At 39.0% G+C, this 15,784-nt stretch overlaps 1 protein-coding gene across 9 annotated transcripts in view; it reads left to right on the top strand.

The window, feature by feature from the left end:
- The window catches only part of DDR2 (discoidin domain receptor tyrosine kinase 2), a 253,306-nt gene that overhangs the window by 229,753 nt on the left and 7,769 nt on the right, over positions 1–15,784 (top strand). For all 9 annotated transcript variants that reach the window (XM_072648779.1, XM_072648776.1, XM_072648773.1 and 6 more), the window contains 5 exons: positions 512–735; positions 5,504–5,631; positions 8,729–8,920; positions 10,556–10,790; positions 14,997–15,146. In XM_072648779.1, the coding sequence (XP_072504880.1) occupies positions 512–735; positions 5,504–5,631; positions 8,729–8,920; positions 10,556–10,790; positions 14,997–15,146 (929 nt within the window). The remainder of the gene's footprint in view (positions 1–511; positions 736–5,503; positions 5,632–8,728; positions 8,921–10,555; positions 10,791–14,996; positions 15,147–15,784) is intronic.

Genomic DNA, 15,784 nt, shown 5'->3' with positions numbered 1-15,784 from the left:
GCCAACTCTTGTAGGAAGCCAGTGAAAGTAGGAGGTAATAATAAAGACCATTCAAGATATGAGGGTCAGCAAGTAAAAAGCCAAGGAGTCAGGCAGAATGTTCTGTCCAAGGAACAGAAAGAGAGCCAGTGTTTTTGGATTGTAGCATGTATGGAGGAGAGGGAAGTATAAAAAAACTGAAAAGGTACAAAGAGATCCAATTGTTAAGGGCTTTAGTAGTCAAACAATTAAAAAAAAGTCAACTTTGTCACGGTGTGAGGTTGTTTTAATTTTCATTTCCCTAAATATTAATGATTTAGAGCATTTTTTCATATGGCTATTGATAACTTGGATTTCTATCTCTGAAAAAAGTGCCTTTTCCTATTTTGTCAGTTGGGTAATGGACAAGTCATATTAAGAGTTATAGTACTGTGATCAACTGTTTGAAAATTTGTGGGGTCTACTCTAAACTCAGAAGACTCCCTATTGGAGAACTCCAAAGAACCAGACTCCATCTCTCTCATCTTCCCAGGCTGTAGTAGTGTGGTGAAACCAGTTCAGCCAAATGGCCCTGAGGGTGTCCCCCACTATGCAGAAGCTGACATTGTAAACCTGCAAGGTGTGACAGGAGGCAACACCTATTCAGTACCTGCAGTTACCATGGACCTACTCTCCGGCAAAGATGTGGCTGTAGAAGAATTCCCCAGGAAACTCTTAACATTCAAGGAGAAGCTGGGAGAAGGCCAGTTCGGAGAGGTAAGTTAATCCATTGGGTATCCCTCAGCTTTCTATTGTTTAATGATACTTACTGATTGCACTCTTGAGAGCCTGGTCTTTTCAGTGTAGCTTCCTACACTGAAGAAGTGTGATGATGTACTATTTTAAATGATTTTTTAATAAGAGTTCTAAAATATTAGAATCACAAGAGATCTGAGAGATCACTTAGCTCAAACCCCTCATTTTACAGATGAGGTAAGTGTTGTCCAGAAAGATGAAGTGATCCCAATCAACCAATCAATGTATGAAGCTCATACTATGTTCCGGTCTCTGTATCAGGCACTAGGAATACAATAATTGGGGAGGGGCAGATCTGGGATTACAAGCCATCTTCCCCGAGGCTGTAGTTCTTGTCACCATCTCATGCTTCCTCTTTGAAGAAAAGTAACTATGCTTCAGATGTACTTAAAGACAACCTAAAATTTCAGTCTTATTTGTAAATGGAAGGGGATGGGAGGTGTTGGGGGTGGGGAGAAAAATTGAGAGACTACATGACTGTAGTTACATTACAAACATTTAGAATTACATTACAAACCAGAAGCACCCTTCTGGATGAGAGCTATGTTCTTTTCCTCCCTCTAATGGGCATTTTATATAAAATAGTGAAAAACAGACGCACTTGTTCTCTTATTCTAGCATCCTAGCAAGTCAACCACTCAAGAGAGGAGGTAATCATTATTGAAGTGATGCCACATTGATATTGCATAAAAGGACTCATTTCATCTATAAGTCATATTAGCAACAGGACCTTTCTGAGAATATGAAATGTAATGATTTCACTTGACAGCAGTTGCTCAGGAGATGACAGGCAATGCTTCAATCTAAAAGAAATTATTTTGGATCTTTGTACTTGGATGTTTCAATGAATCTGTGATCCCAATGATTTGGATACTTCTCCCAATAATGCAAAGTATAAGCCATCCATGCCCTCTCATCCTGTGAGCCTCTCATAAATCTTCCCCCAAGGCTCCATTCAACATGTTAGGGAATTTCCTTTAGCTCTTGTGACATTGGTGTATACCAATTAAGTACATTAGCTATTCATGAGTTATCCATTACTCTTTATGGAGGACTGACCTTTCTTCTTTTCAGATCATACATATTATTATCTTACATAACTTTTTTTTGGCAATGTTGCAATAAACTTGTGCCTCTCCACTGGCCTTTGGCTGATCCTAAACTTGAATTCTTTGGAAACTGTTATTTCAAGTTTCTCAGTCCTACACCACCACTGTAAGAATATTGCTGTTACTAAGATAGGCTTTTGTTTTTAGGAAGAAGTTTAGAGTCATGAAAAGCACTGTATATAGTTCCCCAAAGGGAGCCTAGCCCCCTCTCCTGCTTCTTTTAATTCTAGGGCTAGTTCATTTCCCATTCCTACTCCTTTGTAGAGGTATAGGTGTTTGGTGGAGGTCACTGATAGAAGCACAGAGCTTCCAAATTTGGATTTTCCATTGATCCATCTCATCCTTCAAAATGCTGTTATTGGCAACAACACAACAGAGTCTCACTGTAGCATTATCTTTAGATTATGTTCTATAGGGTTGCCTTTTACTATGATCTTCATAACAATGTCTCCCTTAGAGCTCCAAGATGTATCTACATTATACTGAATTCCTCTATAGGGAGTCACAGTCAAAATTTTATCACAGTTACAACGTTAATCATAGTTACAGAATCACAGAATCATAAAACTGGAGGGAACCTTAAAAGTTGTCAGTTGAAATCATTCTACCCAAAACATAAATGCCCTTTATAAAATCTGAAAAAAGTGACATTAGTGAAAAAGATTAGTAATCAATGATACATGAAGATTAGCTTGGAGTGAAGTCTTTGATGTGTCTTTGGTCTTGTGGTGTTCAACATTTTTACTAATAGGAAGGAAGGAAAGAAAGAAGGAGGAAGGAAGGAAAGAAGGAAAGAAAGAGGATGGAAGAAAGGAGAAAGAAAGAGGAAGAAAGAAGGAAGGAAAGGATGAGGAAGAAAGGAAGAAGGGAGGAAAGAAAGAAGGAAGAGAGGAAGGAAAGTTGAAAACCTTCTGTGTGTCCAGCATTGTGCTGAGAGCTTCACAAATATCTCATTTAATCTTCATAACAACCCTGAAAGTTAGAAGCTATTATTATTCCCACTTTACAGTTGAGGAAACTGACTTAATCAGACTTAATCAGCATCACATGGCTAGTGTCTGAGGCTAGATTTGTTCTTAAATCTTCCTGACTGCAGGTCCAAAGCTCTGTGTATCACGTAATTCAGCTGCCTGACAAAGATATGGAGGAAGACACAGATTGATATGCTTACCAAATTTGCAGGTCCAGTAGTTAATACATTAGTTTACTGAAGGTGGACACAAAAAGATCTCCAGAGTCTAGAAAAATAGGCAGGATCTAATAAGGTGAATATAAAAGGAATAAATTTTCTTTGTTCAGTCACCACAGGCAGGTCTGACTCTTTGTGACCCCACTTGGAGTTTTGTTGGCAAAGATATTGGAGTGGTTTGCTCTTTCCTTCTGCAGCTCATTTTACGGGTGAAAAAAGTCAGGCAAACAGGGTTAAGTACCTTGTTCATGGTCACACAACTAGGAAATCTGAGGCCAGATTTGAATTCAGGAAGATGAGTCTTTCTGACTCCAGGCCTGGCTCTTTATCCACTGCACCACCTAGTTGCCCCTACTCTACATTGGTTCAAAAAACCAGCTGTACATGTACAGGAAATGGAGGATGTGAAAAAAAAAGGCCTAGGCTTTCCAGCTCAATATTAGTATGATAGTAGATACCGTGATATGGTCATCAAAGAAGGCTAGTGATAACCCAGGCTTCCTGAATTGAAGAATGGTTCTCAGAATAAGGGAAGTGATAGTCCTTTTGTACTCTCCCTTAATTGGCCCACTTCTTGAGTATTGGGCTCAGTTCTGGGTACCATATTTTGAGGAAGTGCATTAATATGTTGGATCAGCTCCAGAGGAGGATGACTAGGATGGGGAAGGTTCTTGGAGATAGTGACATAAGAGGATCGTTTGAAGGAACTGGGGATAGAGTCTGGCAAGGAAAATTTAATGGAGTATGTGATCGCTGTCTTGACGTATTTGAAGGACTATCACATTCATTGTATTTAACTCTACAGGGAAGTGTGATGTCACTGAAAGCTCATGGAAATTAGGCTCAGGGAACCTAGGTTTGAAACCTGACCACTTTTTTTTTTTTTACTTAGGTGACTTTGAGCAAGTCATTTAACAGTCCTCAGTTTCCTCATTTGTGAAATGAGAGACTTTATCTCTATGTTTTCTTCCAATTCAAAGTCCTCTGATTGTATGAAATGGCAGATATTCAAATTTAGGTTTGCCATAAGGGAAAAGTTCAGCACAATGTGACAATAAAAAAGTAACATGCAAGCCTCACTGTATGTTTTCAGGTGGAAGTTCAGTCACTACTTGTCTATGATGTTGTAGAGGGAGGGTCTTCAGGACAGGTTGGCTACATGATGGATGAGCTCTGTCTAACTGGAAGATCCTGTGATTAGGAAAACTCTTCTTTGTAATCAGCTTGATTGCAACTGCCTCTGCAACTTCTACCCATTGATCCTAACTCCCTCAACTGGGGTGAAGTAGAACAAGTTTAATTTTTGACAGCAAAAACATGAAGAGGGAAAACATTCCTCATTAGGCTGGTGCTTTCTCATGATCTTAATCAGCCATTTGTATCACAGTTTGGAATGTGTATTCATAATAATTCACATTTAGATAGTCCTTTAAAATTTACAAAATACTTCTTACAACTTCATGAGGTGGGTAGCTCATGTATTATTAGACTCATGCTGCAATTCAGGAAAGTGAATCAAAAAGACTGTGACCTGTCCAAGGTGAGGCAAGTGGTAAATGGCAGAACTGAGGCTTCTGACTCCTTAGTCCAGGGCTCACCCCACTGAAAATCAATCAACAAGCATTGATTAAGTGTTTACTATGTACTAGGCACTGTGCTGGATGCTGGAAAAAACAAAAAGAAAACAATCCCTTCCCTAAAGGAGTTTACATTCTAGTAGAGGAGTGAAAATGTATGTATATAGGTATATATAAAACACATACAAGGTAATCTTGGAGTGGCAGAGAACTGATAGCTGGAAAGGGGAGGCAGAGAATGCCTTGAATTATGTCTTGAAGGAAACTGGAGATTCCAAGAGGCAGAGGTTCTAAGAGAGAGAACATTACAGTTGCATGGGGTGATCAATACAAGGGCATGGATATGGGAAATGACGTTATGTGTCAACAAAAAAGGCCAGTTTGGTTGGACTATAGAGTTCATAGAGAGAGGTAACATATAATAATGCAGGAAAGGTTGAAGGGGGGAGTAGGGTTGGGTTGTAAAGTTTCTAAATGCCCAACTATGTTTTCTATTTGATCCAAGAGGTAACAGGAAACCACTAAAGTTTATTGAGTAGGCAGCGATTACATGGTCAGATCTATGCCTCAGGAAAATCACTTTGTTGACTATATAGAGGATGGATTAAAGTAGGGAGAGACTTAAGACAATGAGACCAATTAGGAGACTAACTCAATAGGCCAAGTGATAACTCTTGAGAGTCATCATATCATCCCTGTTCTATGCTTTCAGTTATTTCATCTGCTGAAGGGACAGGTGAAGTGTCCAGTTGGTTCCCAATTCCTCTGTCCCAGTTAGCTTATCTCTAGGAAAAGCCCACCAAGAACTCCAAAAGAGCAAATGATGATGCTGAGACTCAATGGATTTTGTCCAGGTTCATCTCTGCGAAGTAGAAGGCATGGAAAAATTCATGGACAAAGATTTTGCCTTAGATGTCAACACCAACCAGCCTGCCCTTGTGGCTGTGAAAATGCTCCGAGCAGATGCCAACAAGAATGCCAGGTCTGTCACCCACATTTTGAATCTTCTTTTACTTATATTTCTTCTTTGAACCAGGAATATTTCTTAAAAACTTCCAAGGAATTTAAAAGAGGACAAGGTTTGGAATCTTCCCAAAGCCTGGGAATAATGATGGTGAATGGACAGTCTTCATCTTCTCTCTTTTCTTCCACATTTATCTTCTTACTCTGCATGCAGCGCAACTTCTTAATCTGTATTCTTACTAGTTCCATATTTCCTGGCATTTCTACCAATGTAAGGATGAGCTATCATTCTTCTGTCACCCCATGCATTATCGGTGGCTCAGGATCTCCACTCTAAGCTCACATACACCAGTTTCAATCTTGGGAGGTTCTTTCTCCTACTATTCCTCATGGCTCACATCCCCACCTAGATCTTCTTTGGGAACACTAGATATTTGGCTCATTTCTCTTCAAGAGTCATGCTTCCTGTTCTCCCTACAAGAAAGTGAAGCTAAACAATGAACATTAAAAATCAGTAAGTTTATTAAAGAACAATAATGACAAAAATAATAGAATAACACACTTTCTTATGCCCCTCCCCGTATTCTAGTACCATCTTTGAAACTCACAATCCAGATACTGATTCCCCTTTGGCCCAAGAGATCTGAAGGCCTTGTTGAAGGGCTGGAAATTCTTTGAAAGGAATCCATGTACTACTCCCACCTTTGGTGCTGCTGCCATTTGTAACTCTGTTAGATGACTTGAATCTTAGTCAGTGGGATCTTGCCTGCAGTATTCTCAATATCGTGTCATCCTAATGAGTGACTAATAGTTTGGTCACTTCCCCAGGCTGGTTCCAGTACATTCTCAGACTGGTTAGCTGCATGGTCACCATCTCTTGTAAATACCTGTTTATCATTCTGTCCATAATGTTCCCTACCCCAGTCTAACATCCACCCCCAAGGCTGGTTGGCACTGTGGTCCTCAGGGCTACTGACCTCTGGATCCTTGTTATAAATGGGGGTCTCCCTCATATGATGGAGAAATCTAATGTCCCATTGCTTTGCAGTTATGCAGTAGTCTTGTTTATGTTCCTTTCCCTGTCCCAGAACAAGGGGCCTGGACCCCAGAGAAGGTCGCTCACAACTTCAATCTGTACTAATCTCCTTTGAGAAAATATACTGTGTAATCAGACCCACATTTTCTTGCCAAATCTCCTCTGTTTCCCTTCCTTTTCATCCTGTGAACTCCTTTCCTTCAGTGTTCTCTGTTTTCTCTTCTTTTTATCTTCTATAATAATAACTGACATTGGTGTAACTTATTAAGGTTTATGAAGCATTTTACATATACTCTCTCATTTGATCCTCACAACAGTCTTGTGAGATAAGCATTTCTGATATTATTATCACCAGATTTATAGATGAAAAAATGGAAGCTGAGAGAGTTTAAAGAATTCGTCTATGATTAGAGATCCAGTAAGTATCAAAAAATCAGGATTTGAACACAGGTGTGGTGTATCTTTTAACATTATGTTATATTCTCTTTGACTTTCTTTCTACGTCCACTGAATCTGAGAATGTCCAGCTGTTTTTACTTGGAAACTTATTTCAAAAAGTCCCCTAGTAATGCCTCAAGCCACCTAAGAGTTTAAGATTAATATAGATTATGTGTCCTGCCTTCACACCCTTATCTAACAATTTTTGCATTACAGCACTGATGAGTTATTCCACTATTGAGACTTACTTTCTCTGCAGGAGCTACACATCTGGGTAACACTGCCTTGTATTGGTTTAATTTATGTCATGAGCATTCCAAGTACCTTTGAGGGAAAGTTTATTGTCCATGTCTCAAATAACATGGTAAGCCCCAAGAATCATGACAGTGTGCCCCTGGGAAGTCCTGTGGTTGTCATACTTAGAGTTTGAGAAGGAGAGAGGTGATAAAGCTATGAGCAGTCTCAGAGGGTTACCTATGAGACTTTATTAGACTGAATGGAATGTGCAGCCTTCCAAATCACACTAAAGCACTATGTTTTTGATCCTTAAACATGTATTTATGATCTTGGCTCATAATTTTTTTTAAAGAAGTGACACAGAGATACAAAGGATGTGCTGAATACCTTGCCAGTTTAAAATTAGGGGATTGAAATGTAATCCACATCCATTTATTGTGTCCTATCCTATTCAGCAAAGTTGGAGGTCAGAGTCCTTGAGACTCCTGGGGGTATCTGAGCTTTCAGGGATTTGAGGTGACCTAAAAGAATTATATCAGGATCTGGGTGGATTGGGGAAGTCACAGTCATCTCAAGGATATCTCAGCCTGGGGCACAGAGAAGTTCCAACACAGCCACTCTTTTATAGATTATTCTTAGATGCCACATAAGGGTCTTAGGACATGAAATTATGACCCATTCCTGTGGGGTCCAAGATAAGTTCTTGGGGCCAGCTGCTAGATGAAAAATTGTCAGTAGTGACCCAGGTTATTTCACCATTCAATGGATCTGCATGACTAGAACTTGCAACAAATCATAAAATGTTCAGGCTGGAGCTTTTCTAGAGGTCCCCAGTCAGTACAGACTAATTTCTTTATGCTTGGCCATCTAAGTGTGATTTTTGATATGTGCCTTTAAATAGAATTGCTTTAAAAGTAGATAGCATGTAATTATCTGGATGGTTGGATTACAATTGTTAAGAACACTTGGTATATGAATATATCACTTTATAAGATATATAAATCAGGGAGAAACTACTCACTTTGAAAAAAGATGCTTCTCTTTATCAAATAATTCAGATTAGAAGTATTTATTAGAATAAATTTAATTTTTAGAATTAAATAACAAACTCCCATAATGCACTTAAAATAGGATTCTGTCTGCAAATTATGAAGTATAAAACATCATTTTAAGAGCATACAGTTCTGTGAGAACATATATTATAGAGCACATAGAATAGACAAGCACCAGGCATTCTCTTTCTATTCTACAAAGCAGAGAAAGGTCAATAGAATTATTGGCAAGTGGAGGTGGGAGGAGTCTTTGCTGGGGATGCTTTTCCCCATTGATGGCTTCCAGCTTCAGTGACTTCTGTATTGGTCTGTGTCTGGTGTATATATCTATATTTGTCTATGTCCTTCCAAAGGAATGATTTTCTCAAGGAGATAAAGATCATGTCCCGGCTAAAGGACCCTAACATCATCCGGCTGTTAGCAGTGTGCATCGCAGAAGACCCCCTATGTATGATCACTGAGTACATGGAGAATGGGGACCTCAACCAATTCCTTTCCCGACATGAACCCCAGAGTCCTCCTTCCAGTAATGCACCTACTGTCAGGTAACTGAGTCAGGCCACTTTGTGTTAGGTTTATCTGACACACATTTGAGGAAGGATGCTGATAAGTTTGAGAGCATCCAGAGTAGAAGGAGGACAATGCTAAGGGGAACTGGAGACCTTGTCATCACCTTCAACTTATCAGTTGAAGATGCTGTGGATACTTATCCCACAGAAGAGAAACTTTAAGGAGGAAATGCTTGTTATCTTAAACCATTTAAAAAGCTGTCATGGATTAGGCATGGTCTTCCTGACATCAGCAAGCAGTCTAGAGGCAGTGGATAAAAACGGCAAAGAAGCTATTTTAAACTTGTTATAAGGACAAAATTCCCAACAATTAGAACTACCGAAAAGGTACGGTGAGAAATCTCCAGGGTAATGGTTCTTTCTACCAACTAGGCACTTCTCTAGGCCCTGGGGACTTAAATACAAAGAATGAAACAGTCTCTGCCCTCAGGGATTTTTCTATTATTAAAGACAGATATAAATATGAAATTTTATTATTTTTCACTTTTATTATTAGGTCTACATCTCAGTTTCCCTCTTTCTATAATGAAAACAAAGCTCTCAAACAGAATAGTAATATTTTAATCTTGTTTGAGGATGTTTCCGAATATTACATCATGAAAAAAATGTAATTTTTATTTATTCTATTAATTTATTCAATGTTTTTATTGAACCTACAATATTCTTTTCGTCCAGCACTTTTGCTAAGTGTTGTCATTGACACAAAATAACAGAAGCCCAGTCCAAAGGGATGTCAGCATTAATCTAGTCTACAAATATACCAATGAGAATTCCATCTACAACATACCGGACAAGCAGACATCCAAATGCAAAATATTGTCTCAACTCTCAAGAAACTTCCTGCATAGTTCGAGAGACTCATCTCATGACCATGATTCAATTAAATCCAATAAATTTATGTACAAGACACTGTGCTAGGCAGGGTGGGGGGTGTGAGACAAAAATAAATTGTGTCTGTTGTAAAGGAGTTTACATGCTACTGCAGACAGGAGGTGCAGGAGAAGAATGCAGTACATACAAAAATAATTAACTACAAAATACATGCAAAGTCATTTCAAGAGGGAGAGATTCCTAGTAATTGAGGGGATTAGGAATGCCATGAAGTATGAAGGGATAGCTATACTGCTTTGAAGGAAGACAGAAATTTCACAGTACAACACACAAGGGAGGAGGGATGGTATTCCAGATATAGGTAACTAATGAAAAGATAAGGGAATGGGAGAAAGAATGTCACATGGGACAGATAACGGGTAGGCCAGTCTGACAGGGACAGGAGATTTGAAGCTATAAAATATTAAATAAACCTGGAAAGGAGGGTGAAGGCCAGACTGGGGAGGCGTTTAAATGATAAGCTTGGGGGTATGTATTTTAGCCTGGAAACAATAGAAAACCACTGAAGATTTTAAAGTCGGGGTATGAGGCATGGCTCATGGTCAGACCTGTGCTTTAGGAATAAAGATTTAGCATCTATGTGGAGGTTGGATCAGAGGTAGGGAGGACAATTAGGCATTTACTGCAATAGTTCAGGTAAGGTGACAAGGTTTGCTTACATCCATCTGCATTAATCGAAGTCCTTGTTACTTCTGATGATCTCCTCTCATATTTCCTCAGTTATATAAACCTGAAATTCATGGCCACACAGATAGCATCAGGCATGAAGTATCTGTCCTCTCTAAATTTTGTCCACCGGGACCTGGCAACACGAAATTGCTTAGTTGGTAAGAACTACACCATCAAGATAGCAGACTTTGGGATGAGCAGGAACCTGTACAGTGGAGATTACTATAGGATCCAAGGTCGGGCAGTGCTCCCTATCCGCTGGATGTCTTGGGAGAGCATCTTATTGGTGAGTTTCCATTTTTTCAATCTGCAATATCTCAATCAAGAAGATTTATCAAAAGCTTATTATATTCTAGGTTTATACAATGGCATATGTATCTGAGATATTTATTAGGAGACTCTGATACCTCTCTTTGCCTAAACAATTTTAATATTTAAATTCCAGTCTGTCCTATTCGTTCTTCATTCTTATTACCACATAGTGTTATGAAGCACCACTATGATCATATCACTCCTCTAATCAAAACTCTTCATTAACTCCCCAGTGCCAATGAATAAAATGTTAATCTCCTATGCTTGCTATTTAAAGTCCTTTAGAATATGCCTGAAACCTAGTTTTCCAGCCTTCTCTCCTACCACTACCTTCTATGCAGCAGGGTGCTGAAGCCAGTTCACTGGTATATTTACAGTGAGCATTTATACTTTGGGAATCAGTAACTGATACAAATCAGAGCTTGATTTATTGTTGTAATAGACTTAAGAAAGTCATGGAGAAAATTTTAATGATTTTAATTAAACTTTAAAATGTGTTATACCTGCATTTTTCTTCAGAGAGCTAGTTGTTAAAAATGTACCAGTACAGCCCTTCCTTCATGTACTCTGTGTTCTACTCTGTGCCTCATTCTTTGACTGCTCTCTCTCCTGGCTCCTTACTTTGGTCCCTGCTCTTTTCTGTGCCTAGAATGAACTCCACCTCGCCCTACTCCCTTCATCTGTTGAAATCCCTCCCTCCTTTCAAGACACAACTCAAACCCTAACTCTTCCATCAAATCTTCCATGATGACAGCCTTATATTGCCCTAGATGGGTGAGAGTGATCTGTCCCTCCTCAAACATCTAGCAGGGAGTCTGGGTCTCTCATTATTTCATTCTCCCTTTCTTATTGTTTGTGTGCTTATCCCTCCTCCTCCTCCTCCTCCTTCTCCTCCTTTCCTGCCCATTATGCCATATGCTGCTTAAGACTGCTATCTATTTCATATCTATCTTTGTATTTTCAGTGCTTACTTACCACAGGGTCTTACATAATGGACCTGTGATTTCATCAGTATAGAGAACTCCCAGTAAGAACACTCCCTTTACCAATGCAGATCAGCATGTGTTCTGCAATTAGAGTCTTAGAGACTAAGTTACCTGGAGCACAAAGAGGTTAAGTGAATTGTCCAGGGTCACACAGCCAGTAGGTGCCAGAGGCCAGATTTGAACCCAGGTCTTCCTGACTCTGAGACCAGCTCTCTACCTACTTGGAAATGCCATCTCTCATATTGCACATGATAGGTGCTTACTAAATGCTTGGGGCTGAATTAAATGTTTGCTTTATTTGGGGATGACTGATTTTCTATGATATCTTTCTAACTTTTTGTGTTAGTATTTCAGAGATCTGTAGCTTCATTCACCTACAGGATCCCTCCACCAATACCAGACACTTCACTTACCCTAGACGGATGGGGGAATAACTGTGGTTAAAGGGAACTAAGTCATCACTTTGTGGCCACCCCTCTGGGGATTAGTCCCTTCGAATTTAATCAGATTGGTTCTTGGACAGAAGGAAGGAAGGAAAGAAAGAATGAAAGAAGAAAGCATTTATCAGACACCTACTGTATGCCAAGCATTGTGCTATACACTTTACAAATGCTACTTTTTAAAAAAATATTTTATTTTTCCTCCAATTACATGGAAATTTTTTTAAACATTTAAAAAAAGTTTTGAGTTGCAAATTTTATCACTCCTTTCCTGAGATGGGAAGCAATCTGATGTAGATTATACATGTGCAATCATGTAAAACATTTACAAAACATTTGGTAGAAGAAAATGAGAGAGAGAGAGAGAGAGAGAGAGTCTGCTTCAGTCCATATTCAGACAATATCAATTCTCTGTTCTTTGTCTGGAGGCAAATAACATTTTTCATCATGCGTCCTTTGGGATTGTCTTGAATCATTGTATTGCTGAGAACAGCTACTTTGTATCAGTTCATGTAAGTCTTTCCAGGTTTTTCTGAAATCATCCTGCTTGTCATTTCTTATACCACAATAATAATATTCCATTATAATCATAACTTGTTCAGCCATATCCCAATTGATGGGCATCCCCTCAATTTCCAATTCTTAACTACCATAAAAGTCCAAATTTTATTTAATCCTCAATTGCCTTGGGATGTAGGTGCTTTTATTACCCCTACTTTACAATTGAGGAAACTGAGACAGATTGAGGTTAAATGACTTGTCCAGAGTTATAAGCTAGTAAGTATTTGAGGCTGAATTTGAACTCATGTCTTCCTTACTCCAGGCTTAGCACTCTCTATCCACTGCACCATCTAGCTGTCTCTACACTATTTGTGGGTACATGGGCTAATAATATTTTAAATTTTATCATCAATAATTAACCAATATTATTATGGAGTTATTTGCATCTTTCTCAACTACAGTTAATTACCCTTGGTAAATATCATTGATCACTATCATAGTAATGAAGCACCATGCCATCCCTAAATAAGGAGAATCCTAGGTTGTTATCCTGACATAGTAATTTTCTGGGTGATTTTGAGCAAGTCACATGGGATTCAGATTCTCTAAATGAGAGGATTATAATTATTTTTATCACTGAAAATGCTTAGAGTTCATGTAAGACTACTAGTTTATTTTTCAGATGAGGAAACAGGCCCAGGGAGGTCAGGTGACTTACTATGGGTATAGCTAAAATTCAAACCTAAGTCATCAGATTCCAGGTCCAGTGCTCTTTCTACTACATCTTTCTTGCTCTTTAAAAAACAAAAATTGTGACCTCTATTAACAAATGTGTCATGTTTAGTTCCAATGCAACAAGCATTTCTTAGGTGCCTGCTATTGTAAAGTGTTCTGCTAGGCACTGAGGGTATACAGGCAAAACAAAATATAATCCTTTCCTTCAAGGAAATTATATTCTCCTGGGGGCAGGAATAAATAAAACATGTAAACAGAGAAGGGCACACATGATAATGTGGAGAGAGCATTCACATTTAGGAGGATCAGGAGAGATTTCTCTTAGGAGGTTGGCCATGAGCTAGGTTGTTCATGAGCTGAGTCATGATGGAAGCTTGAGACTTTAAGCAGAAAAGTATGGGGGACGGGAGATAGAACTCTTGAGTCCAGGGAATAATGAATAGGTCCATTGGTCTGGAAGGTAGAGTTAATGAAAGGGAGTAACAGTGCAATAAGCCTAGTTATTTTGTCAAAGATTTTCCAGTTGCATTTTAATCCCATTTTAGCTCATGTGGGAGTTTTGCTGGCGACATGTGTATATATATATGTATATATATGTATATGTGTACACCTGTGTGTGTATTCTTCATAATTGATTGGACATGGGTGGGGTAAAAGGGGAATGGAGAGTTGAAGATGACTGAGGTTTTGAACGTGGTATTATTGTGACCTCAACAGAAATGGGGAGATTTGGAGAAGGGATGGGTGTAGAGAAGTAAGATGATAAGTTGCATTTTGGCCAGGTTGAGTTTAAAATACTTATAAAACAAACAGTTGGATTTGTATAACCGGCTATCATACAAGGAGGAAATTAGAGGTAGATATAAAGATGATGGTATCATCATGAAAGATGGGAATTGAATCCATGAGAGTTGATGAAATCATCAAAAATTGTGTGGAGAAAGAAAAGGGGACTCAGCACAGAGCCTTGAAGAATATAATATCTATGTTTAGGGGAAAATCATGTAATAATTAAAGCACAATTGAGTTTTGAAGGGTGGTTGATGTTTTCCTACACTGAGACGATTGACATCTTGGTCTAATTTTGGTTTTTTTGGACAATTTTTAGTACCAAATTGGACAATCACGTATCTTTTGTGGCTGTTTAATTTTTATAGGGTTTATTCTTTATAGGCTTTTCCCCCCAAAAGGGATAGGCCTCCCAGGTATAGTTTGAGCTGAACAGTAATGATGGGAAAAATCACTTTTAAATGTTACAAAGCACTGTGTGCATTTCTAATGTGAGAAATGCCGGGTGAGAAAATCATTTTTGAATTTTACAAAGCTCCGTGAGAGCATATCTAACATGAGAAATTCACACTTGGAGAATCTCACAGATCTCTGGCTTTGATGATGGTTGTTGTCTCTACAGGGCAAGGGGGTGCATAAAGTCCGCAGCATTATTCCCCTTGGGGTGTGTGTGTGGCAGGGCTATCCTGAGTTTCTTTCTTTTTTCCTTCTCTTTTCACAACCATCTAGGGCAAGTTCACCACAGCGAGTGATGTGTGGGCCTTTGGGGTGACGCTATGGGAGACCTTCACATTCTGCCAGGAGCAGCCATATTCCCAGCTGTCAGATGAACAAGTCATTGAGAATACTGGAGAATTCTTCCGAGACCAAGGGCGGCAGGTAGAAAAAACAAAGGAGGGATGGATGTGGACATGTGAGCTTCTGGAGAAGGCATTAGAAAAAAGCCTTGACTCAATACATACACACACATGTATATATATGTGTAATCAAGTATATGTAAACAAATAACATTTCAATGTAGAAAGATTACAGATGATCATAGATTTACAACTGAAAAGAGGCCTTAGATGCCATTTTAGTCCAACCCCACATTTTACAGGTGAGAAAAATGAGGCCCAATAAGATTAAATAATTTGCCCTGTCAAGGTTATACAGGTAATACGGAACAGAGCTGAAATCTGGATCCTTGTCATCTGACTCCAAATCCAGGACTAGTCCCAAAGCCCCTTCCTTCAATGAGATAAGTGCCATGAGAATGGCGATGTGTTAGGAGAGTAATGAAGATTACTTCTGGCTAGTGGGATGGATCAAGGAAGGCTTCAAAGAAGGAGTATAAACTGAGGCATATAGAAGAAGGAGAAAGATATTACAGGCAGAGGGAATAATGTAAGAAGGGCTATGAAGGCAGGAAAATATCAGGTATGTTTGGAAATAGGGAATAATACTTCTTGGTCAAATCTTAGTGTAGAGAAGGGGAGCAGATCAGTGAAGGCTAGAAAGGGAGCAGTGTTAAGGAT

This window comes from Notamacropus eugenii, chromosome 2, assembly GCF_028372415.1.
Source record: "Notamacropus eugenii isolate mMacEug1 chromosome 2, mMacEug1.pri_v2, whole genome shotgun sequence".
Taxonomy (NCBI): domain Eukaryota; kingdom Metazoa; phylum Chordata; class Mammalia; order Diprotodontia; family Macropodidae; genus Notamacropus; species Notamacropus eugenii.
This window is presented reverse-complemented; position numbering and strand designations above follow the sequence as displayed.